General features: G+C 41.1%; 1 protein-coding gene and 1 long non-coding RNA gene across 2 annotated transcripts; both read right to left on the bottom strand.

Moving 5' to 3' along the window:
* Positions 1–355: 355 nt before the first annotated feature.
* On the bottom strand, positions 356–1947 carry LOC307040512. Its single transcript, XR_013808525.1, has 2 exons — positions 675–1947; positions 356–454 (listed from the first exon to the last, which is right to left on the bottom strand). It is a non-coding gene; the product is annotated as an uncharacterized lncRNA (long non-coding RNA).
* A 495-nt stretch (positions 1948–2442) lies between these two features.
* Positions 2443–19817, bottom strand: LOC307031879 (desmoglein-2.1-like). The gene is made up of 13 exons (XM_079669417.1): positions 19663–19817; positions 15565–15690; positions 14837–14995; positions 14547–14688; positions 12201–12361; positions 8282–8416; positions 8005–8190; positions 6799–7229; positions 6549–6691; positions 5871–6092; positions 5392–5634; positions 4877–5298; positions 2443–4735 (listed from the first exon to the last, which is right to left on the bottom strand). Exons 1-13 carry the CDS (start codon positions 19702–19704, stop codon positions 3509–3511), a joined length of 3639 nt encoding a protein of 1212 aa, XP_079525543.1. The 5' UTR covers positions 19705–19817; the 3' UTR covers positions 2443–3508.
* Between the last annotated feature and the right edge of the window lie 7162 nt (positions 19818–26979).

The raw sequence follows: 26979 nt of genomic DNA on the forward strand, positions 1-26979 counted from the left end.
GGGGTACAATTTATACGGAGTCATGGCTGTCAACTGGGGAGTTGTAAACGAGGTGTGTTTGGCCAGTGTGTTTGGCCTTTGAAGTGTGACACATATGTAGTGATAAATGCTTCACTTGACCACTGTTCCTAAATAAAAAAAAGTTTTCTGCATCGTCAGTCATTTTTTCCAAATAATTACCAATATTTCACAAATTCTTCATGTCAACTTAAGAGCACAGCTGTATGTTGAGTGTCAGCTTTGCTTGGTTCATCTTACTGGGGGGCAGCTACATGGATGTTGGTGCAGTCCACAATCATTTTGCAGTTGAAGGCAGAATTAATTTATTATTGACTCAGAATGAAGCACAACTTCATGTCATACAATACATTGACTTTATTTGTAATTGTGTAAAAAAATAAAGCATTGATTAGCAAGCAGGACCTGCTGGAACAGAGAACGGTGATGGATGGAGCTGGGAAGAGAGAAGAATAAAGAAAACAGATCAACTTTATTATCGGATATTAAAAATTCAATTTCAAAACAAGTTGCCGCTCCTACAGTTTTCTAGTATGTAAAGATGATTTCACATGACCTATGCAAAATATCCCACTCAATACATGTGTGTCTCTGGGGGGTGCATTGTGCCTTTGATGTATATAATTAATATGCCATAACCAAATACTATTACGTACAGTGGAAATCAGGTTGCCAGAGCAGGTCAGTGTGCATGTTCCTCAGGGTCTCAGCAGTTACAGGTGAGGTAAAGAAAATAAAAGAGAAAAAGGTCAGTAACAACACTTTAAAGTAACAACACTGAATAATTATCTCTTTTAATAATTTTCTCTCAGTAATCACTCAACTACTGTCTTTCCAACAAACAGATTGACTCACCCTCACTGTCATCACAATGACACATGTCCAGAAGAATGTCATGCAAAGCTCCCTGCCTGCCTGCCTTCCTTCGACTCTCCCTGAACTGCTTCCTTAGCACCCGGTGGAGGGCGCAGTAGGCTACTCTTCAAATGTTTCACGAAATACTTACCATGATGACTACTCTTACTGTTTAACATTTTGGTGTACTTCATGTAATAAAATAATAACTTCATGGTAAGGCTACTAAAAATGACAAGGCTAAGTAATGTAATGCTAACTAACGTGCTCGCTACTCGTCGCTACTAGCTAGGTAGCTAACTTGACTATGTTCCATGCACAACATGTATATTACCTATGATATTACCTGATATGTCTGATCCAGCGACTCCTGGTCCTTTCATAAGACGGGAAGCGATAGAACGAGCAAGTGGTATGATCACTTTTGTGATTACAACATGGTACAAAGCACACAGGCATCTTGTAAAAGTGAATTTATTGGAGCAATCTCTTATATTTATTGGAGGTAATAAATCAGTTATGAAATCTTCTTCTTCGCTTTAATTACGAGTCTCAACCACTTGGAGCATTATCGCCTGTGACATCACATATGCGACCCAGAATGGGATTTGGGATTTGTAGTCTTTGTAGTTGCGTATCTTTCATAGTCTTATATTTCAACAGTTTTACGACAAAATGTGACTTTTTTGACATGGAAATGATCGTTTAAGATTGACAAACATCATATGTGTAGTTCGTGGCACAATTCAAACGGGATCAAAAGATACGTTTTCTCTCTCCATTGAATTCAATGTATAATTTTTCGCTTCCGGGGTCCCATGGACTGGAAGTAGATGGGCGTGACTTCGCCTCTCTATGTGTTGGAGCACTAGCCTTTAGAAGCACGAGTGTAACATAGTGACGTTACTATGTAAGAAGTGAACAAAGGAGTCCAATGGAGGTGTTTCAGGCAAGGGGGGAGTGTGTGGGAGAGTAACTCCCTCTGAAGGGAACACAGGGATTTGAGCCTTTGCAGTCTTTTTGTTTTACATGCACAAAAACGTACATAATACATGATTACTGGAAAGGGAAAATCCCCAAATACATAGTACGGCCCCTTTTAAATGAATGCTTATAGTCCATATTTACTGTGAAAACACAAATAATTAAGTCCAGATACTATTAAATATGCAGAAAATAATTTTAATTTCTCTTGTTTTCCTCCATAAAACAGTGGCGTTATGTAAGAAAACTGGAATCTAAAGGGTTAAACATCTGAAAATAAAGAATCTTTATTAGATTTGTATAGCTTTAACCAGGAACAACGTTTAATGGCTTCAAGGTTAGCAGTGTAAGTTGGCTGGAAAATATGAAAATCTTTCTGGAGTGATTTTCTTCTCTTAGGGCGTGTATTCTGCCCACAGCATGCTCTGTCCTGATCTTAAGTGGGCCTACTGTCAATCACTGTGACATTTTACCAAGGTTATTACTGCCAATACAAAAAGGAAATACTTATATATAGCATAATACATTATATCAGCCTCTCGTTCTGCAGACAGATTATAACATAAAGCGCTTGTTGTCCTCAAGTGAATTGTAGAAACGTTTATTGAAGTTAGTGGTAGATACATGTTTCCCATCGGGGACAGACATTTACATTGACATTTTTTTATCCCAACACATCTGTTTCTATTCAACTGAATCAACCCTAGTTTTTACCATTTAAAAAAAAATGGTATAACGTTACATTCGTAAACATAGCAAAATAAGCAATTATAGATTTTAGAATGACATTAAATAACACATAACATCATGACAGGGAGCCTTTAAAAAACCTTGTACCCAGCATTTACCATTAACCATTCATTCAAGAGCAACTATCAAAATGGTGTGAATATAAAAACATTTGTAAAAGTAGATGAAACATGTTTAGATCAGGTCCCATTACAGAAAAAACAAAGTGCAAGTTAGTGGAAACAAATGAACAGAACAAACAATTTATGTTTTGTTTTTTTACAAACATTAATTTTGTAATACACACAAGATTTATCTAGAAATCAGCTTTGGACTTAAATAGAGCACCTCAAAAGACTATATGTTTAGAATAACTTTTGACTCTAATGCAGTCTACCTTGAAACTACATGTGTTTTACTGAGGTGGAATGTGCAGGTGGCCATTGAGGTCAATGTATTAAAAATATCGACTATCTCCTAATTACTAAATGTACTTGTGTCCATTCTGCATGCCACATAACTTCTGACGCTAACCCTATACTTTCTGACGCTAACCCTATACCCTATAAGTGCAGAATAAGTTCACAAAAATACTTGCCAAAACCATCCAAACATTGAAAAAAAAAAACTTGTTGTAAAGTGCTTTTTCTTCAGAAAACTGTGATAATGAATGTATTCTTTAATTTAAAAAAAAAAACAGGCCTAGTGGTGCACTATCATGGCATTATCTTGGGTGGATATGCTTTAGTGAAATAGAAGCAGCTACGAACATGCGTCTACATGTAGTTTCATTTCTTGTCAAATTGCTCACGCACACCCTCCACAAATAAACAGAAATTGACATACAGAGTGTCTTTTGTTAAAATATCTGAGGCTGCCTTGCCGGAAATTTGAACTCTATTTTACAGTTTCCATTCCTATATTATAACTCAGTGAATTTCTCCTGCACCATGACCTTGTGGTAGGTGGGGGTTTTGCTCTCTGTGGTGCTAGAGGAAGTCACCACGTTGCTCTGAGAGCCAGCAGATGTTTTGCCCTTGCTATAAATGACCTTTTTAGAGCCAGAGACGCCATTCTTTTGAGACAGACCTCCTGTCTCCTGGACCAGATGCCCTCCCTTGCTTTGCCCTCCGACCACCAGGACCCTCTGAGATCCAGAAAGCCCCCCTGACTGCAGAGTGCCCCCCTGCATGAGGAGGGTCTGACTACCATGATGCCCTTTCATTGTCCCTGTAGGGACTTTTCCCTCCACCACCATCATGGTCTGGGAGCCAGAAAGGTTGCCAGTGTGGATGAGGTTGCCACCACTTCCATGGATCCCGTTCCCCTCCACCACCATCATGGTCTGGGAGCCAGAAAGGTTGCCAGTGTGGATGAGGTTGCCACCACTTCCATGGATACCGTTCCCATTCAACAGCACCATGCGTTGGCCCCCGGCTTGCCCACTGGACATCATTGTCTGTCCCTGAACCACCATGCCTTGGGCATGTCCAGTCTGGGTGCCGTTGAGCAGTACCATACCCTGCAGGTTAGAGGTTGGTGCCTCCGCCAGCATCACAGTGTTCTGAACCTGTGGCTGGACCATGTACTGCATCTGCTGCAGCACAGGGTTGGCGGTGGTGTAGTAGACGGGCTGCGGCTGCGGCTGTAGCAAAATCATCTGGCCTTGATTCATCATCCCTTCATTTACTGTGGTCCTCCCCGTGTTCACTGTGGTCATCCCTTCATTTACTGTGGTCCTCCCTGTTTTCACTGTGGTCATCCCTTCCATTGCTCTGGCCCTGCCGTCCTTCACCACCTGAGAATGTTCAGATTTTTCCCTGACCACAGTCTGAGGGGCGGGCGGCTGCACCTGGGGCGGAGGAGGCATCTGTTGGGTCATCACACTTGATGCTGAGGTGTGAGTGTGGATGGAGGGACTGGGCTGAGGAATGAAGGCTGGTTTGACCTCAGTTTGGATCTTCTTGCCTCCGCACACCTCAGCCAGGGTCTTGAACTTCATGCCGAGGTCATCGAGGAACTGCAGGTCGTTCTCGGACTCCAGGAGGCTGCAGCAGCCCACTGATCCAGCTAGGGAGCCCTGACCCTCGTAGTCATAAACTAAAAGGCCATCCTTCCCTCCAAGGTTTTCGTTTTCGCTTCTAACCTTCTGTTAAAAAAAAATAAAGAAATGATAAATAAGGTTACCTTTATTTGTGAATAGGTTCCCCAGTAGACTGCGAAATATTTGGTTTTAGGAAAGACATTTGCAGTGGTAGTAGAAGTAACAAATATTTCATTGATTTCTCACCTGACCGTAGTACTGTCCCAGGAAGTGGTCTGGCAGAGCCATGCCATCATACATTCCTCCCCCTCCTCCTGATTCTCTGCTCTCAAACTCCGAATAGTATCCTCTGCTGCTAGGCTGATTCCCCCATGTTTCTTCTCTCTGGGCAACTGTGAAACCTTCTCCATAAAGAGCTCCGTTCATCCCATCCATTGAAGAGACCGATTTTTGGAAACCAATACCTGCCATGGGCGCCTGTGCAAAAGTGTTTTTAGCCATGACCACATTTGCATCCTGTTGTACGGGCAAATTCAGTAGCGGCACCTCCGTGTTTTCGCCTTGGCCCTCAGTGCGGTAGTTAATGAGGTGAGATTTGGTGTCGAAAGGCATCTCAGTAAAGCCTGCGGCGGCCCCACATTTGCAGAAGAGCAGCAACAGAAGTAAGACTGAAAAAATACAACAGTTTTAGTCCAACTATAAGGTTTGTAGTGTGAACAGAGCCAAGAACCTTCATCCCATGAGCATCTCATCATACTCACATAGTAGCAACAGTAGACCCAGGAACAGCAGTCCGATGCCTGCAGGTCCTAACTCTATGTCTCTTTTGCTCTGACCATTTTTGCCTTGTTCTCCACACATCTCCCCATCCTCACAGGTGCACACTTGGACCGTCACTTTCTGTGGTTCTGGACAGGCATGCCCTTGCTGGTCCTTCACCACAAAAGTCACCTCGTATAAACCGGGCCACAGGGACTCCTTGGCCCTCAGAATGGCTGCAGTGTCTGCAGGCATGAGACGAACAGATGATGAGTGTGGCAAGTCAATATGTTTTCTCTAATATTTTGGATAAAACTCTAAATTCAAATGTGTTTTTGAAATGACATTCATATGTGGTAAACACTGACTCATGTTGACACAGAGCCTGTTCTAACTATCTTCATACTTCAGTGTGCATATCTATTTGGATGTTTTCAGGTCTATTTACATCACGTTTAAATCTTCACCGTATTCTCCTCACCATTGTAGTGCTCCACCTGCCATTTGCCCTTAGTGCCCTCTGGGATGATTTCAAAGACAAAAGGAGCTCCATTGGGGAAAAAATCGTCATCTTTAGCCTCCACAATAACGGCATCATGAGGGGTACATACAGTATTGAAGTCACTGGTTAGCGTGGGGCAGTGGTCGTTGAAATCCTCCACCTGGATGGCTACTGTGCCAGTGGCTGTTTTAGAAGGCATGTCTGTGTTGGAGAAATAACCAGAAATAAAAACAAATCATTCATTATTTCCTTTGTTTCCTTCTTTATCATACATACACAAGTTCAGAGACAAATGCATCAGTCCTTCTTCTGCCAGTGGGCAACGAAGGTCTCAATTAATTATCGCCCAATTCATAAACATGCAGGGGCTGGATCGTTTATAATGAACCTGTTTAAATTATATTTAAGCTTAAACTTAGGCATAATTATGGTATTGGCCACTTTGAGTGACAGTCGGGTGCTGTCACAGATCGCTAACCAACGGCTGCCCACCTTAGCTTCTACAATGCTTCACTTTGAAACATTTCAGTTTAAGTCATGACCAGAGTTAGACTTTAAGCTTGATGTGTCATACTTTCCCACAGATAATGCTCACTTAGAATACTAGCATTACATAAAAACAGCTGATGCTGGGGGTAGATACAAAGTAGGTGGTACCTTCTGTAATGCAGAGTACTTGAGCAAAATATGTCCCGTTGATCAGGTATGGAGACTCTCTATCTGGCATCTTGTTCAGTTTGATCTCAGCTGTCTTTGGGTCAATTGTGAGCCAGTTGTCAGGATCTGAGCCTTTGACATACCTACATCAGAGGAACACTGTGTTAGGTATTATCATTTAGTGTAGAAAATCAAGCTGATGTTGTACTTGCAGATTTTTTCATTTGTATGTGTGTGTTTATGTACTGACCTGACATTCTCAGCTGCTTTCCCAGTGTCTCCATCTATTGCGGTGTAGCTGCCAATTACTTCATTAATGCTGACAGAGCCTCCCTCTGAGATGGGAATAGCTTTTACTTTGGGGTCAAAACTTGGCCCCTCTGGCTGGTTCTTCACATTGATTTTGATGGGATAGGTGTTATATATGGTTCCACCACCTGAAGCACCTGAAGCACCTGTAGCACCGGAACCGCTTGAACCAGCGGAACCGCTTGAACCACCGGAACCGCTTGAACCACCGGAACCGCTAGAACCACCGGAACCGCTAGAACCACCGGAACCGCTTGAACCACCGGAACCACCTGAACCACCGGATGCCCCTCCAAATCCACCATAAGCTGAAGCCTTGTTCCTTACAGCCAGTCCAAGTTCAATGTTTTTCACATCCTCATAATTCACAGCCTGTCAGATGGCACACATACAATGAACAGAGATTTGTATTAGCAAGTATAAAAAGGGGCCCTATTATGCAAATGTCCAGATTCATGTTTGTATTTAGTGCCTGCGAGGCTCCACCAGCACCCGTCCGTCCGTCCAGGCAAAACAGAGGGCCTCATCATATAACTTTGCGTGGGGCCTCATGTTGGCCAGGGACGGCCCTGCCTATAACACACTACTGGAAAGGGAAAACCCCAAAAACATTAAAGACATATTATATTATATTTTGTTTAAAACTAGGACTGAGTGAAATTAAGACTCAAGGACAACTACATGTTAGCTGTAACAGCTGTTCGTGTGTAAATAAGTCAAGCTATGGTACTCACAAATTAAACGGCTTAGCTGAAGGAAGCCTTTGTGTTCCTGATCACATCCAACAGTATCAGATACAGTGTGGCCAAGGTGGAACCCACTGAATCACTCATTATAAGTTTACGTTGTATTATTCTGTGTATCTTCAATGAAGCGTAAAATACATTGTTTGATGTAAAGCTTATTGCCTGTTAAATTATACAAACGTAGCTGTTTCTGGACACTTCACGTTTTGTATATATATTGCTCAGATGGCAGCCTTAGATGACACTGACTAATAGCCACCCTAAATGCTGACCAAAATGCCAATTAGTTCACAGTTTCACTTGTTTGTTTCTGAGTTAGTACCCAATTTGGTACCCCCATTCATGTCTACATCTAAAACTTTCATTATGGGCAAGCTTCTGTGTTGCTCACTCAGCAGTACCTTGTCGAGCATTAGGATGCCCTCGTTGGTTGCAGGGTCTGTTTTAATGCTGAAGTATCCGGCTTCATTGCCCTTGACGATGTCAAACATGGCTTCCCAGCTATCTGTGGCCCTCATGTCCAAGTCCTCTGCTTTGATCCTCATCACCTCCACTCCCTCCGTGTTCTCCTCAATGCTGGCTTCATACTGCAAGTAAAACACATTATGAGATGCAGAATGTGTTTTATTTGTTGATGCAGTTCATGTTGAAATAGAAGAGTGTGAGTAAGAAATCTACCTCAGATTTTTCCAAAGTGGGAAGGTTGTCATTCACATCTTTGACATCAATGACAACAGTGCTGGTTGCAATGTTTCCGCCTGATGCACCATTTAAGTCTTGACCTTGGACCGTCAGAATGTACTGATCGGCTCTCTAAAATAAGAAAAACAGTCACAAATTACTTACAGGCACCTAATCATATTGATGTGAGATGGGACCAATATAAAAGGTGTGCATTTTAGAGGGGGATCAATTAATTATAACTCAGTTTGCTCAGAGACGCAATGCTATGACTTTCTGCAACTGCCAACAGTTATAGAATTAACAGCCACTTAACTTGGTAATCTCATTCAGAGTTAGAGTGGGGACCTTATCATAAATCTACCATGAACAACTTTAAAGTGCTCTGCCTGGATGTTATATTCAATATTATATATTGGGCTGCTCGATTATGGCAAAAATCATAATCTCGATTATTTGGATCAATAATTGTAATTGCGATTATTAAATGCGATTATTCATTGACTTTGAAAACATCTATTTATTGGACAAAAGAAATGTGAACAGTATGTTTTTAACAGTTGATTACCCTGAACTTTAAGTATAATTCAATTGAAAACCCCCCAAAAAAAACAATTATAAAAAAACAAAACAATAATAATAATAAAAAAATAATCGTTTTATTTCGATTACGTTGTTTTTGTAATCGTTGCAAGCCATAATCGCGATTAAAATACGATTAATTGAGCAGCCCTATTATATATCCACCAGAGACACGAATGACAGAGGATTTAAGAGCAGTGGCAGCAACAATCAATTTTGTACTTAGAGAAAAAATCATGTCAAGGTGTTGCCCCGGTGGTCTACGATAGATAGATCACCTTGAATATATCTCATTAAAACCCAGATGGGGTATTTCTTAATTGTTTAATTCACTGGGGAATGTTTTAGATACCCTAAATCCAAAATAGATCAATTGTGTTGCCTATGTGAAGACGCATTAAGCATGCTGTAAAATCTCTAACATGCTTTGTTTTATTCAAGTTGTAAACTCTGTTGTGTCAATGCAAAAGTACATATTTTGCAAGATATGAGGTAATTACTCTGCACAAGTAAAGGTTCTTTAATAATCTATACGGCTTTATGCCAGCGTTTCTCAAACTGTTGGGTGCGCCCCACTTTTTTTTAAATACATTTTTTGGACCTCAGGCCGGAATCAAACCTGGGTCCTCGCGGGTGGTAGTGGACTGTTACAGCCGGAGACTCGCAACGGCGGTGGACTTTCACAGTGCCGCTGCGCCGGAGCCGCCGGAGCCTCGCAACGGCCGGTGTTTGCGGCGGCGGAAGCGGTACCCGGCCCACCTATGCCAGAGCCAGCGGCCCACCGAAGGCAGCAGCCCACCAACGGCAGCGGCCCACCGGGAAAAGTCCTGAAAGCACTTCACCCCTGCCTATATGCCTTGAGCTGATTGCGTGTGGGGAATGTTGCAGTAGAACATTCCACTGTAGCGCCGCGGCCGCCGCCACTGTGGGCTGAGCCCCGAATGTTTTCAGGTCACTGCCTGGTGACACTTTTTCGAAATCCCGTTTGTGTCCCCCCACTTTACAAATAGGCCTGACTTTATTATTATTTTTTAACGCAAGCCGTCATCGCCACGGAGGAGCGCACAGCCTCTGTGAGCGAGCGAGAGAAAAGAGACACTGAGGGTCCGGCCCACCATCCACCACCACAGGGGGCTTTCTTCTCACAATCTGTGAGGACACCCTGGTTTTCCCCAGCTCCTGGGAGAACGACCTCCGTTCTTCTCTGTCCCCTCACTGTGGACGGGACCCTCAGTGTCCTCTCCACTTTCAGATGAAGGGTCAGAGGAACTCAAATAAATGCTGGACTCCAGAAAGCATTCAGTGTCAAACCCCCCTCGAACCTTGTGTCTTCTTCAGATGAGTCCTGCAGCTCGCTGGCAGAAGAAGGCTACAAGATTACTTCTGAAGTCTCTTCTGCACTGACATGCTTCTTAATTTGAGTTCCTTCTCTTTGCTCCAGGTCTTTCTCCTTCTCTGCTCACTAAAGAAATAAGCCCTTGATCAGACTGCATGTTTATCATTGGCAGCCAGGTGCATAAACACACTAACAGTTGTTCTTTGTTTTGAGTAATCAAGCAGCTCTTCAAAGACACATCAAACACATCCCTCAAAAGATGGCCTTTTTTCCCATGGAATGATCCGTGCACGCTTACAGATTCACACACACACACACACACACACACACACACACACACACACACACACACACACACACACACACACACACACACACACACACACACACACACACACACACACACACACACACACACACACACACACACACACACACACACACACACACACACACACACACACCACTCTCGGGGCCCCCTGGCTCCATAATATAACTGGCAAAAATGTAAGTATTCCATGCATCGGCCTACAGTGGGAAAATGGTGTAATCTGTTGGAATGGAGTAAAAATATCAAATATCACTACTTGTCTTCTAAATGAAATGCTGACATTACAAAATGCATGGTTTTATACTGCAATGGCAGTGAGATCAAAAAATGTGGTCTGAATGGAAGTCAATGAGGCATTTTTGAGAGAAATTAAATAATTAAAATAATGAAACAGGCATTTAAAGGGTTAAATTCCTGACAATGATTGAATGTTTGGTAGTTTTGAGTACGTTAGAAGTTGTTTATGTGATTCATGAAAAAAAAAGTAGAAAAAGATATTGATGTATGATGATTTAATAGCAGTTATTATGGGCGTGTACATTTTTGCCACGAAGGGGTCCAGAGGTCTGACACTACGTACAAAATAATAATGCAGTCAAATCAATTTTGTTGCTCATCTTTGACACATCCAAGACTCTAATAACCACCAAAGTTCCATCCCTCTACTAATTATTATATTGAAAAAAATTCATTTTTTTGGTTTTTTGTAATAAATAATGAAATAAGTCAAATAATGAAACAGGCATTTAAAGAGTTAAAATCCTGAAAATTATTGAATGTTTGGTAGTTTTGAGTACTTTATAAGTTGTTTAAGTGATTCATGAAAAAAAAAAAGTAGAAAAAAATGTTGATGAATGATGACTTAATAGCAGTTATTATGGGCGTGTACATTTTTGCCACGAAGGGGCCGAAAGGTTGAAAATTCGAGGAGGGCACAAGGGTTAATGTAGCCTAGTTGTAAAAAACAAAGTAAGAAATTATTCCAATGTGTACTATAGGACAGTAACAACAACAAACAACAGTTTAAAAGGGGAGTGATTAGGAAAATATACATTAATAAAAAGAAAGAATGCAATAGGTAACATAAGATAAGAATAAGCAAGTTTAAATGATTTGTTATTGGTTGCGATCATATTCTAAAGATGTTTGGATTATTGAAAGGATACAGCTCCCTTTCACAGAGTTTTGAGAGATGTATCCATAAATTCATTTTGTGCTCAAAGTGCACCAGATTGATGCATTTAACTTCAACATTTTAAAAAATATAGTAAAAGTAGCTCACGACTTGTTTTATTTTTTGAAAGTAGCTTTCATCCTAAAAAAGGTTGGAGACCCCTGTTATAGAACGATACATTTGACAATTTTAAGCTTGGCCTACCATTTTATTGGAGTGAAAAGGAACAGGTGGGACTTGAAAAGGCCCACCCTTGAGCAAGGCACCGGACATCCCCCTTCCCCCCTCACTCCAATTGCTCCCCGGGCTCTGTACAATAGCTCCCCACTGCTCCTAGTACTAGACTCCTGGTACTAGGATGGGTTAAATGCAGAGGCCAAATCTCACTTTGTGTGATGTGTGACCATTAAAGAGGGTGATTCCCTCCGATTCTGATGGAGTTCGAATTGAAGTTCACTGCAATTGACATAATTGGATGCAATTCGTACTGTACCTCTCTGTCCAGGGCTTGGTTTTTGACAAAGACAGTCCCATCTTGAGAAATGTCGAACATCCCATGAGCTGGGCTTTGATCAAGGATAGTATAGGCGATCTGAGAGTTCTCATTCCCTGGCTCATCAGCATCAGTTGCCATTATTTTCATAACTGAAGTGCCTGTAAAAGAGGAAATAAGGAGGTAGAGCAGGTTGTCCAGAAATTGGAAGATCTGTTTTGCGCTTTGTATGGCAGAATATGTCTGAACAGTCCCCAAACTTGAAAATGAATTGTAGTTTTGTTGTATAAAATATATATTTATATCCAGTAGGCTATTTTCACCAATAGACAAAAAATACATTATCCTTGAGACCTGAAGATTGTGTAAAGTATATTTTTACTCTAATATGTGTAGCTGACTTTGTTCACCTTTAAAGACAAGGGGCTCGAAAGACTTGTAATTTCAGCAGATCATCGAATCCCATCTTTAATTTATTTTGTATTTATTAAGGGAAAATGTACCAATATTTTAACACGAGCACTTTAGTTCATCATGTAAATGTGCCAAATACAGCCATAAATGCTTCATCTGCATTCCTTGGCAGATTATTGGCATTAAAAGAAGACATAAAATAGTACATAATCATGAGCACAATAACAGGACATAAGCACAGAAAAAACATGAGCACAATTAAAACACATGAGCACAGTTGAAGCACAATTAGGCACACGATAAAGCCAACACCTTTTCATGCGTTGCTCATTGTTTAGAGTTGGGTGAGAAATTTGAAATGTGAGAATGGGGTATGAATTGAGAGGCAACATCTACGACTGCATTGTAAAAAAAGTAATCCTTTTAAAAGAACATTGGCAAATGATAGCCAATGGGTTCTGAGATTGCATTAAGGGCAATGCATGCTGCCTCTTATTCTTTGCAAACGGACTGCTTACTGCATACAACTGCATTAATATGCGGAATCTGTTTTTAGAGATTCATAAACATTTTTTAAATGACAGTAGGCCTATAGTATTATTCTGATCGAAAGGTGGACAAGGCTGCTAATAAACACAGCTATGCTGTAACAATCACTGAAATGAATAAGACTAACAGATAGTAAACATCACTGTTAACAAGCTAACCCTGCAATCTATTAGACCCTCCAGAGAAACGCGATTCTGTGATTGCAGAATTTACCGCATAATCAGCAAAATGGCGCAGATTTTTAAAAGGCCGCATATTTATCAATAGGCCGCATAATCCCCACATTTTTCCACACAAAGTTGAGAAAAAAAAGTTAACTCGTCTTGACGTGACGTCATCAGCTCGCGCATCACAGAATGTAAACAACACTGTATAGAGTGAACGTGTGGAGCTCACACGATAGAGAAAACACCAAGATGAAAAAATCTAATCCATCTCATTTACCAACGAACATTTCTACTAAAGACCGGGCAAAAAGTGGGGGGAAACTATTCTGCACCCCGTGCAACTCTGTGTTGGAGCATAAGAGAAAATCGACGGTGACGACCCACTTTGATTCATTCCAACATTCGAAAATGCTTTCTGCTGCTGTGGACAAGAAAGCCAAACAACTCACGTTCACCAAGGCATCAACATCCAAAACCCTTTCGAGGGCTACAAGAAACGAAGTGAGTAGCCTACAAGATTGAAGCTGGTCAGATAACGAACGAGTAAATGAAAACAGAATGAGGCGGAGAAGTGTGTGTGTGTGTGTGTGTGGGGGGGGGGTGTGTGTGTGTGTGTGTGAGATTAAAATAGCCCAATTGCTTTTACAATAAATAAACATTGAATGTGTTTAATTGAACAGTAAAGGGGTTTAACGTTAGTGGCAGGTTGTGTGTGAGAGAGAATAAATAAGAAAGCCCAATATTTTATTTTTTTAAAATTCTTTTTCCCCGCATATTTAGCATATTTCGCAACTTTCCGCATATTTCGCAACTTCCCGCAATTTCACCGCATAAAATCACATAAAACCCCCGCATGTTTCATCGCATAATCAAGGATTTTAGCTCGCATAATCAAGGAATTTAGCCCGCATAATCAAGGATTTTAGCCCGCATAATCAAGGAATTTAGCCCGCATAATCAAGGATTTTAGCCCGCATAATCAAGGAATTTAGCCTGCATAATCAAGGATTTTTGCCCGCGTTTTTCTGGAGGGTCTAATCTATAACCGTTTATCATCAGAGGGTTGCTGATGGGGGAAACATGGATAGGTATCGATGTGAAATAAACCCTAACCCTTACCCCAATCCATTATTTAAGCAAACCATTAAAGATTGCATTGCCATCTCAAAACAGGATCGACATTTGTTAAAATTGACAAGAAAAGAAAATATCTTACCTAGAGGACTAAGCTCAGTTACCTCCCCGACCTTCATGACTGCAAACACTGGTGGACTGTCGTTCTGGTCTTTTACTTTGAACCGTATGTCAACATTTTCCTCTGCAAGCGTGCCATCCTTGTACTTAGCAATACCTGACAGCTAAAACAGTAGATTCAAATGTTGCTGTCTTCATCAAATGTATTAGCAGTTTAATGTACACACATGAACAGCCTGTGACATTGATGTGTTGCATCTGACTGTAATATATTTTAATATCTATGAAATGCACAGAAGAAGTATAACTCACATTGTAAGTGTCAATTAACTCCCTGTCCAGAATTTTGGTTACACGAATGTCTCCAGTTATATGGTCGACTACAAACACATTGAAGGGTTGTTGGTTTGCGCCAATGCCTTCTAGGGAGTATACAATATTTCCGCTGCCGTCATCAAAATCCGAATGAATCTGAAACACATGCAGAGCTGATTCAGTAAAACACACTAATTCACATTCACCATTCCACTGCACCAGAAGGAACAACAAAAACATGTTAACCAGGAAAAATAAAAATGTAATATATCTTTCATGGTGATAAAAACAACCAAAAACTCAAAATCTTCATTTTATATACGTCTAAGAATGGTACTGTGTCTTCAAAATTGTCTGGCTTCTTGTGCTCTCTTTTAGAAAACTCCACCCTGCAGGTACAGGCTTGTCTGTGGTAATTAGTCTCCATTTTGTTGAGCATGCTGAAATGTTCCAGTAGCCCCCTCTGGTGACTTGTTTTTATTATATTTTTGCAGATCTTTTCATCTCAATGTCAGGTAAACACTCCTGAAACTTCTGGGAACCTCACTTAATGGTTATATTTATAAAAATATGATGCAAAAAATGCAATATATGATCACGTTAGCATTCCATCCATTCATAAGTATTTACACTTAATCCAAAATGATTGTATATTTGATATCCTAACCCTAGTCCTTGATTTGTAAAGCCTTTCAGAGAGTTTAAATTAAAGAGCAATAACTCACCTTGGCAACAGTTTCCTGAATGTAGTCTTCATTTTCCATCAATTGCTTTGGCGGGGGAATCCATAATCTTTTCCTTCTTACCAAATTGTCTTCAGAGTTGGCCTTCACCACAGCAACAGTCTGCAGCTGTAAAGCAATAAATGAAGTCAAGAGTGTGAAAAATAAGGATGCAATCGTGTCAGACTGATTAGCACAGAGATGTTAAAAACAATAATCATCCAGGATGCTTACAAAAAGCCCAATGTACCTCAAGATCTGACTTCCTTTAAAACAGAAAAGATAATCTCTTGGACAGGAGAAGGTCTACTTTGTCACAGGATGCTGCTCTCTAAAAAATGTACTGAAAGAAGAATACACTCAAACTAGTTTCAACAACAGTTTTAAGATGGCCCCCACACTCCAGGACAATGGTGCCAAGCCATCTTCCTGCTAATAGTAAGAAATCAACCATCTACTGCTATACATACAATAAAAAAAAATAAAAATATTTTGCTTATAGAAAGCAATAAAAACAATCAGTGACTTTAGGCCTTATTGTGTATGCCAACACATTACTGCTACAGTACGTTTGTTGTGTACCACTTATCTTGTACCTGTGTTTGCTTTCACGTAACTCAAACTAAAATACGTCAGAAAGAAAGAGTCTCGAAGCAATAACGCAATTAGAAAAGCAAATGTGGATTACCCCATCACTCTCATAACATGACAGCAAATGACAACCTTATGGTTGAAGATCTAGAAACCATCATTAACAACAGTCGGGTGGAGAACGATTGAATTTTGCTACAATTAATTTATGTTTTAATAAACACCAAATAGAAGCCACAGCTTATCCAGGACTAAATAAACGAATTGAGTTAAGTTCTTTCTTGAAGTTTCTGTGAAACAAGTGCCTGAAAATGATAAAAATATTATACCTTTATTGTATTATATTTTTATTCAAGACTGTCTTGATAACTTGATATAAATGTTAACTTATTCCGTTTATTTGATCCTGTTCTTTCTTCTATGCTTTTTGGAGCCATCTAGTGGTCACACATCCAATTTACCACCAGGTGAATTTATTAGCTTTTTGTTCAGGTGCTTTCTTTATTTTATTATTATGAATAGTTAATTAAGTTATTATTTATCCATTTCACCTAAACTGGTCAACAATCTTGTTATTGTGAAATATCACTATTTATTTCACATTGATTGGCTTTTAAAGAGAAAACGCACCCTAGAAATTAGGGCTACGGATTTACATCCATTATCTCAATTTTCAATGAAACATCCGTTCGACTAACACAGGTGTTTCCAGTTATTCTGGTGGATTAGGGCCCACCTTGTTTGAACTTGGTGGAGCTATGCACCATCAGCCTTGACATTTTGAAGTGGTGTCATGTTCAAAGAAAAACAAAACAAACAGTAAATAGACAGTAGGGTGTCAGTTGTCCAGAGTCTATACATGCACAGACAGTCCTGAGATGAGGTCTGAAATTTGGCACCCTATTCATGTATCAAAAGAGGAATTGCATTAACTTTCTGTGAATTGTTCAGGGTGTAGCCTGCTGACTGTTGCCTGTAGTGGGGCAGCTAGGTTAAACTAATTGCATTTTGCAATAAAAGAAACACATTTGGCACAAATACAGGTTTAAATGTAATGCAACAATATATCTCAGGGTTAAACAGGGCTGAATATGGAAATCTGATTTTATGACTTGCCAGGTAGAATATTTGTTTTAGGTTTTAAACTCCCGTTGGCTGTGGAATTGTGTTTGCAGGGCAGGTTCCCTGATCCTGGGGAAAGTTTGTTGGCAAAATAAAAATATGTGAAATATTTCATTTGCAGAGCGATAAAAACATATCCAGTTGGAATGTCATGCTACTTCAGCTAGGTCCGTTATTGTATTATCACGAGTAACACCTGTGACCTACCACTTCTTGTTTTAACACAATATATAACACACTTATCAATACAACAAGGACCCATTCTAGGACTGAATGCTATGTTCAGGCTCCAGCTAACTAGCCAACTCTATACCATGGCTCACAAGAAAATAGGAAAAGACAAGGAAAGTTCCACCTTATCACCAAACAGCAAGAGAAACTGACATTCCAACTTGATAACAAGACACCCCGATAAATCATGAGGTAATGAGGTCCGTGATATCTTATTTTCGATCAAAATCTCTCTTTGCATTTTACACATTTGTTTCAAATGAAAGCCTGGTTTTCAGCCAAGAACAAAAACCTTAAGAAAACAGATCCCTCTTGCAGTGATACCACCCTAACCTGCTCTCCTCCGTTGCTAAAGAAAATAAGTAAACAAAGGAAACCGCACTTGATCAAGAATCATGCAGCATGAGAAACAACCGTTTTTTATTGTATAGAGAGCAAACACAGGCGGACAACCCCAGGCAGCTGATTAAAGGCTTTAGATTAGTTCAAAAATCATTGAACCACTAGCAGAAGCTATCCATCAATTAATACACCTAAAAGGAATTAAAACAGAACATATACAAGATCAACATCTATACAGACAACATTGTACTCTTCACTTCAAATGGTTAACGTTTTTGCCAATACTCTGTCAAAGATATCATTGTTGTGGGAAGTCACTTGTATTACAACTAGGAAGCTGACAGTGTTTTTTCCACGGGACACAGCATGAAGTTGGATACTATGAGAAAAATATCCAACTGTCACTGTGTGTCAAGAGGAGACATTGACGCACCCAGCCACTCCCTGGGGATTAACATGAGCCTCGCCTGTTCGGTCATGAATAGGCCAAACAAGACAACACCACAGATGTGATGAATATAGGGCTCAGATGACTCACCAGGTACATTTATGAAAAACTGCTGAGCACATACAACGTACTTATTCATCTAGGAAAATACCTCTAGGGACAGTCCTATCCTTTCCTCAATTGAATACGTATTTAGTAATGCAAATGTGATTGAAGATGGTTTTGAACAAACCCTCACTTGATCGACCTTTAATACAATGCCTCGCAAAAGTGTTCACATCCCTTGGCATATTTATTGAATTAAAATGACATGTAATCAAAATCATTAAAAAAGCGCTGTGTGTTTGATATAGTTTATATTAAACTCATCACAGAGTATGCTGCAGCTGAATTGTTGCCATTTTAATGGCCCAGTTCTTTATGGTCTTTAGAGACGTCAACTTATTTCTGAACAATTTCGCTTTTTACTTTTTGAAGTCCGAAAATAGATGCTCTGATATTGTAATTCAAGATATTTCTTTCCATGCCTTAATATCTCCTGAGCAGCCCAAAAAAAAGCATTAGTGGTTGAGTTTCAAGACTCACTGGCTAAGCTCCGAAAACGATCTTATTCATTCTTTTTTGGGATTTATCCATGATCATTTTACTGACATCGGGTGACGGTTACTCAGGATAAAAATCGCAGTGGGTAGACTTAGTAGGATGTGACACGCAGCCTATTTCAGTTGGCGAGTTTCTGAAACAGTTTTTGTTATTTCAGTAGTATCACCTCAAACTATAATAATAATAATAATAGGTGTTACATTAGAAAGACTGTCCACTGTACAACAGGAGGTACATTTAAATAGGCAATATTTATGTCAATAGTTATCAAGGCTAAAGGGAGCCACCGCAGAGGGGCAAAAGAGCAGCGAAAGCGGTTTAAAGCGGTTGGCATGTTTAGTGTAAAATAAACAAGTACGAAAAAATAACTTTTCCTCGACCATGTTTCTGTTTGATTGATTGATTGATTGAACAGTTTATTAACAGCTTGTATATTGGGTACAGTACAGTACAGCTCAAAACATACAATTTTTAAGGGGATGCAGACCAGAGAAAGACTTTCGTCTTGTTTACATCAGGGTCCCCCATTTCCAATTCATCATATAATCGGTTTGACACCGCCATGGCAGCAGGTAGGTCTAAATAAGAAGTAGCTGATAAGACTAAGTAAACAAGTAATTCTTTCATCAGCGTAGTATTATTTGGTTTACTGGGTTTGAATCTTTTTGACACAAGGCAGCATTCACAACAAACGACATTTTTTGAAACAAAGTTCAGTTAACAATAGAAAACATAGAAAAAGACATAACTCCTTCTGTACTCACTGTCAAAAGTAGCAAAAAGACGTGCAAGGAAATCCCGATCATGACTAGAGAAAGTCCCAGTGCTAAGTGAAACAAGCTTTACGAGTCCCAGACAGAATGTGAGCTGATGGAGGCTAAGAGGAGGCTTATGAAAGAGGATTGCTCCCCCACACAAACACACCCTCAAGACATGAATACAATGGTGTGTATGTGGGTGCTACGCAACTTACAGTCACTGAAAAACAAATGGTGGAATTTACTTGGAAGCTACAAAGTGTTTGTAGGGGTACACTTATCGTAAAATAAGCATATTGACAAGCTAAAAAAAAAACTAGTCTTGACTGGTCTGTACCAGATAAAATGTGTTTTATACATATTAGCACTATGCCAGCTAGCAAGCTATCAGAATCAGAATCAGAATACCTTTATTAGTCCCACAGAGGGGACATTTGCATCGTTACAGCAGGAAAGAGCCACAGACAGCTTAATGTTACCTATGTTAAGAAAAAAGTACTAAGTTATGATATAATAGAACAAATATAATATAAACAAATAAAAGTAAAATAAATACTTTCCAAAATACAAATTCTGTAACAGTTCTTAGAATTTATCAGCCAGGTATATATTACACAGTTATTAATGGCTTATATTTATATAATGTAATGTATGTATTGCACATATAGCACATATTGCACATAGTATGATGGTATTTAACTGCAGCAAGTTACACAATTTACAAGATACAAAATGCAAAACAAAACACTATGAGTGTGTATTGTCTCTGGACTACCTATTATTGCAATGTATAGAAATGTTATGTTGGATTTTGAGAAACATCTATTAGGCCTGAAGTAATACAATCATTGGCTTTAAGTGCGGCACCAATTGTATCGCAATATAGAGAAGAATGCAAACCCTGAATGGAGAAAATCATACCATCAGAAGGAAAGAGAGAGGCAGGAAAGAGGAAACCAATGTATACACTTAGTGAGAGAGGAACGTGAAGTATGACAAAGGATGAAAAGGATGCTTATGTTGGCCAGGTTCCTGGGACAGCATCATTGGGATGGGCAGATCATTTGCATATTGCAAGAATCACAAGCTCTGAACAGGTGATCATTTCAGATTGAGCCGTCTGTTTGTATGCTCAAGAGTTTTGACAGTGATGAACAGTCCTCCCCCAAAACAGAAAATGAAAACTAGTATGTATCTTTAACCAACTGACCTTTTGTAGTTAAAAGTCTTTATCCACCCCTTTGTTCAAATTTTTTCCCAAGTTCGAAAAACATTTTGATGCATTGTTTTCTGATAAAATCGAAAGGATAACCAGATATATTTGTCGTTGATTTTTATTTAGAAAATACAGTTCAACTGTTGTATATCACAAAGGGAAGCAAAGTACAATCATTTGTATCAAAAAACCTTTGTACTTTAAATTCATCCTTGACATGGTGGACATATTTTCCAAAGGGCTCATTTATTATCTGCTTGTAGTTCATTTGTAATAATTGCTGGAGCCTGCATATCAACAACGTTTCCATCCGAACGCTCTGGGCTGACAAAGGAGCTTCACAATGTCTTCACCATGAGCCCGAGTCTTTTGGAGGGTCCCTATGCTGAGGAGGACGTCATGGCTTGTTCCTATGCCTAAAACGCTGTGTCCCTATGGCTACAAGGACTTGTATATGGACTGACAGATAACAGGTTTGTAACAGGTCATCCTGCATTTACCTCTGTTAATTGATCAGTGACTCATCTATATTTTTCAAATAGACAGGGACAAGATACAGCCTGTATTTAAACGATGTTTTTTTTAACAACAGATATCAATCAGAGGATATGGCAGATTACAAGATTTCACATGTTGTTCAATCATGTCCTTGCAAGCCTCCAAAGTATCTGGAGTGGTTTCTGGAGACACAATTAACATTCTTCCCAACGTTGCAAGAGTAGAAAAAGGTAGAATCGGTATATAACATAACTACCATGTCAATCCCACAATATGCACTGATGCTGTCACACCCAGGGAACTGACAGTGAAACTTGAAAACATTCAGTCCAAAATACGTGAAACAAAAATGCTGGAATTAGCAAATATTTTTACCAGTAGTCCCACATACAAGTCACAAAATATAAGTTTCAATAAATACACATTACACTAGTGTAAACGACAACATTCATTGTACTACAGTTTAAGATTGAATGCAAAGTGAAATTGTAGCTTTACGCCAGTTTGATGCAAATAAAGTAAACATAAACATTGCTGTGGTTAAAGCAACAATGTTGCTATATGTGCAGCAGAGAGGGATGGTTCGTATACATACATTTATTCTGCTTTGTACGTTGTGGAAGACGCAGATACATGACAATACCTCTCTAGCTTACACTACAGCGGCATACCAGGAATTTGAACGGGAAGAAAATGTATTTCCATGAAAATCTGTTTCCTGTCAACCCTGCGTTGTCACCTAATGCCTCTCCTATTTTTGTAATTGTGTCGAAAGTTAGGTGGAGACAGCTTGACAGCAGGGTGTGGTCATTTCAGGTTTCAATAAACTGTTGTGGATTAAGTAGTAGATTGTTGTATTTCCATGTTATGCTTCTTTCTACTATTCCAAAATTGTCCAATATTGTACTTTTTTTCATCACACCATTAAGTTAAAGCTTTACTTACGAGTTAATTTGTCTTCTTTATATTATGTATCTATAATCTAAACCGGCAAACATATTTTTATATATTATTATACAGTACATTGGCCATATGTTATATTGAGAGTGAGCAATTAAGTCTCAGATGAGCTATAACAGAGCAAGATTAGCTGACTTGTGCTGAATTTAAGGTCTCAATGAATAATTCAAAAAAATAAAATATGAAGTTTTAGTGGCCAAAAGATTAATATGTTTGATTAGTATGGATAACAGTGTCGATTATTACCTGGGAGCAAAACAGGCTTATGTTTCTTGCCTTTTTCTTTTTCAGGAGAAACCCTGAGCCTCTACGGACAAAGCTTTGGGGCTGTGCCGGTTAACAGGAAGAAAAAGAGGTTCAAAAGCAATCCCCAAAGCAAAGGCCCACCCTCAGATATATATAGGCTGTTCCTCTTCCACTGAGGATGCTGGGATATCTACAGTAGCCAGCATTAACATCAACTCTGACGCTGAATAGAGGAAGATACTGAAAGAGGAAGTATCAGGAAACAAAGAGATCCAGCAAGAGGGTTAGAAAGAGACTCAGTTAGACCTCATCTGATGACAACACCTCCTCGTCAGTCAGCACTGCCCCTCGTGATCGAAGTTAGTTGAGACAGGAACAATTAACAATATCAAAATGTATCAATTTATTTATACCGATAAATCCCTTTTATCAAATTATATTTTAAATTCATAAAGGAAATGAAAGATCTGAACAAGTATAATAAGCGTATTTGTGTTGTGTCTGCAGCTGATTTCAAGGCCAAGTACATTCTTTACCACACAGAAGACAATTTGCCTGTTAAGATACTACACACACCAGTGGCGGGCGGCCCATAGGAGCGCCGGCCCACCTCTTCCCACATTCTAGATAATATTTGTATACATTTCTTTTAATGAAAAAGGTATATATTATATAGTTGGTGTCAGTTAAATGTATAATCTACAATAAAATATCGATAAAAATCGATAACCCTGTTTTACGATTTCTAAAGTTACCTATAATTCACGTGTTTCCTGTTTGGGGCGCAGAAATCTTTGCTCATAGACTCTCGTTATAAGTGGTGCATGGTGGTCCTTAGACAGCTCTTTAGTCTTGCCCATGGTCGAGAGGTTAGAATCTGATTTATTGATTCTGTTGGCCGGTGTCTTTTATATATATATATATATAATATACGTTGATATTAGGAGAAATTGACTTATGTAACCGGTCTGTGGGAGCCATAATTATTGTTGGTTGCAAGGGGATCAAATACTTATTTCCCAAAGTGTAATGCAAATCAATTCTTATCCTTTATATAATGTCAATTTCTGGATTTTTTTTTTATATTCTTACTCTCACTGTTAAAATAAACGTACCATTAAAATGATAGACTGTTCATATCTTTGTCAGTGGGCAAACTTACAAAATCTGCAAGGGATCAAATACTTATTTCCTCCACTATGTACATAAAAAGCTCCATGATGACTTTCTCTTTTCTTTTATATCCGAAGGAACTGGTAGGGAAAAAGATGATGATCCCAATTGAGGTAGTGCTGCTGCTTAAACTCCAGCCAGCAGCAGGAGAGACCAGTGCAGCGATCACCCTGCTGGACTGGTATAACCTTGGCTCAAAGCTCATTCTCTCATTATTTGCGTGGCTGTGTGTATGGTAGGGACCATACACAGGAGTGTTTCCTGCATGGGAGTTACAGGGCTGAACCCATGACTTTATGGCAGATTGGTAGTGTGCTGTTTGGGATTCACATTACTATGTCAACAGCAGCTCTGACATCAGCAGTGTTGACGCTGTCCTTAGAAAGGTCCTATTGTGAGTAAAACACTTAGCAGTGGTGATGCTGAATCAAGCACAAACATTAATTATAGGGTGTCAAAGGAGCAAGGCCAAATGCCATTATGTCGCCAATCCCAGATAATTATCTTATATTGTAACACAAAAACATGTTTCAATCTTTCCCATCCACCACGTGCGTGGTTACACAGGAGGGGACGCTACATAGTTTGTTAGACAGTTAGCTTACGTAAACTGTGGAGTCTATTTTTATATAACCTAACAAGAGGGATTGTTATTATTACATTATATGCTTATTGTCTGTCTCTCTGAAGAACCAGCACCTTACCGTGGTAGAGAGGTTTGTGTTCCCTGATGAACCTGGGGGCTGTGTTGTCTGGAACCTTGTGTTGCTGGTAGGGTCTCCCATGGCAAATTGGTCTCAGGCAAGGGGCCAGACTAAGATTGGTTCACAAGACCTTATGAAAGACGACACACGAAGTGAGGATACCTGGCCAGGAGGAAGCCCAGGGTCCCCTTCTGGAGCCAGGCCCAGAAGGAGGACTCGTCGGCGAGCGTCTGGTGGCCGGGCTTGCCACGGAGCCCGGCCGGGCACAGCCCGAAAAGGCAACGTGGGCAACACCTCCGCTTCTCCATCCCGCGGGCCCACCACCTACGGGAAACAGCAATGGGGTCTGGTGCGCTGCCAGAAGGGTGGCAGTGAAGGCAGAGGGTCTCGACGGACCAGACCCGGGAAGACAGAAGCTGGCTTTGGGGACGTGGAACGTCACCTCTCTGGGGGGGAAGGAGTCAGAGCTTGTGCGGGAGGTGGAGCGTTACCAGTTGGATCTGGTTGGGCTCACCTCTACGCACAGCGCCGGCTCTGGAACCTTACTTCTGGATAGGGGTTGGACTCTATTCTTCTCCGGAGTTGCTCAAGGTGTGAGGCACCGGGCGGGTGTGGGGATACTCACAAGTCCCCGGTTGGGTGCTTCGTTGTTGGAGTTTACCCCAGTGGACGAGAGGGTCACCTCCCTACGCCTGCGGGTTATGGGGAGGAAAACTCTGACTGTTGTGTGTGCTTATGCACCCAACAGCAGTTCAGAGTATACGGCCTTCTTGGAGACCCTGGAAAGAGTCCTGTATGGGGCTCCTGAAGGGGACTCTTTAATCTTGCTGGGAGACTTCAACGCACATGTGGGCAATGATGGAGACACTTGGAGGGGAGTGATTGGGAGGAACGGCCCCCCTGATCTGAACCGGAGTTGTGGTTTGTTACTGGACTTCTGTGCTAGTCATGGATTGGCCATAACAAACACCATGTTCGAACATAATGATGCTCATAAATGTACTTGGTACCAGAGCACCCTAGGCAGAAGGTCCATGATCGATTTCGTTATCGTATCATCGGACCTGAGGCCGTATGTTTTGGACACTCGGGTAAAGAGAAGGGCGGAGTTGCAAATGATCACCATCTGGTGGTGAGTTGGGTCGAGTGGCGGGGGAAGCCTCTGGATAGACCTGGTAAGCCCAAACATGTAGTTCGGGTGAACTGGGAACGCCTGGAGGAGGCCCAAGTTCAGGAGGCCTTCAACTCACACCTCCGGCGGAGCTTTTCGGGCATTCCTGTGGAGGTTGGGGACATTGAACCAGAGTGGTCGGTGTTCAAAGCCTCTATTGCCGAAGCCGCGGCGGGGAGCTGTGGTCTTAAGGTCCTAGGTGCCTCAAGGGGCGGTAACCCTCGAACCTCCTGGTGGACACCGGTGGTCAGGGAAGCTGTCCGACTGAAGAAGGAGGCCTTCAGGGATTTGTTATCCCGGGGGACTCCCGAGGCAGTTGCAAGGTACCGACAGGCCCGAAGGGCAGCAGCCTCAGCCGTGGCCGAGGCAAAGCAGCGGGTGTGGGAGAAGTTAGGAGAAGACATGGAAAAGGACTTTCGGGCGGCACCAAAGTTGTTCTGGAAAACTGTCCGACACCTCAGGAGGGGGAAGCAGGGAACCATCCACGCTGTGTACAGTAAGGATGGGACGTTGTTGACCTCAACTGATGGAGTGTTGGGGCTTTGGAAGGAGCACTTTGAGGAACTCCTGAACCCGACAACTCCGCCCTCTATGTTAGAGGCAGAGCTGGAGTATGACGGGGGATCGACACCAATCTCCCGGGGGGAGGTCACTGAGGTCGTCAAACAACTTCACAGTGGCAAAGCCCGGGGGTGGATGAGATCCGCCCAGAAATGCTGAAGGCTCTGGGTGTTGAGGGACTGTCATGGTTGATACGTCTCATCAACATTGCGTGGAAGTCGGAAACAGTACCGAAGGAGTGGCAGACCGGGGTGGTGGTTCCCCTTTTTAAAAAGGGGGATCAGAGGGTGTGTGCCAATTACAGAGGCATCACACTACTCAGCCTCCCCGGGAAAGTTTACTCTAAGGTACTCGAAAGGAGGGTCAGGCCGATTGTCGAACCTCAGATTGAGGAGGAACAATGCGGATTCCGTCCTGGTCATGGAACGACGGATCAGCTTTTTACTCTCGCAAGGATCCTGGAGGGGGCCTGGGAGTATGCTTATCCAGTCTACATGTGTTTTGTAGACTTCGAGAAGCCGTATAACCGGGTTCCCAGGGAGTCACTGTGGGAGGTGCTGCAGGAGTATGGGGTGCGGGGGTCTCTACTCAGGGCCATCCAATCTCTGTACTCCCAAAGCGAGTTCTGTGTCCGGGTCCTCGGCAGTAAGTCGGACCCATTTCAGGTGAGGGTTGGCCTCCGCCAAGGCTGCGCTTTGTCACCAATCCTGTTTGTAATATACATGGATCTGATTTCGAGGCGTAGTCGTGGGGGAGGGGGTCTGCAGTTCGGTGGACTAAGGATTAATAATAAT

Source organism: Notothenia rossii, assembly GCF_949606895.1.
Source record: "Notothenia rossii genome assembly, chromosome: 1".
In the NCBI taxonomy this organism is placed as follows: domain Eukaryota; kingdom Metazoa; phylum Chordata; class Actinopteri; order Perciformes; family Nototheniidae; genus Notothenia; species Notothenia rossii.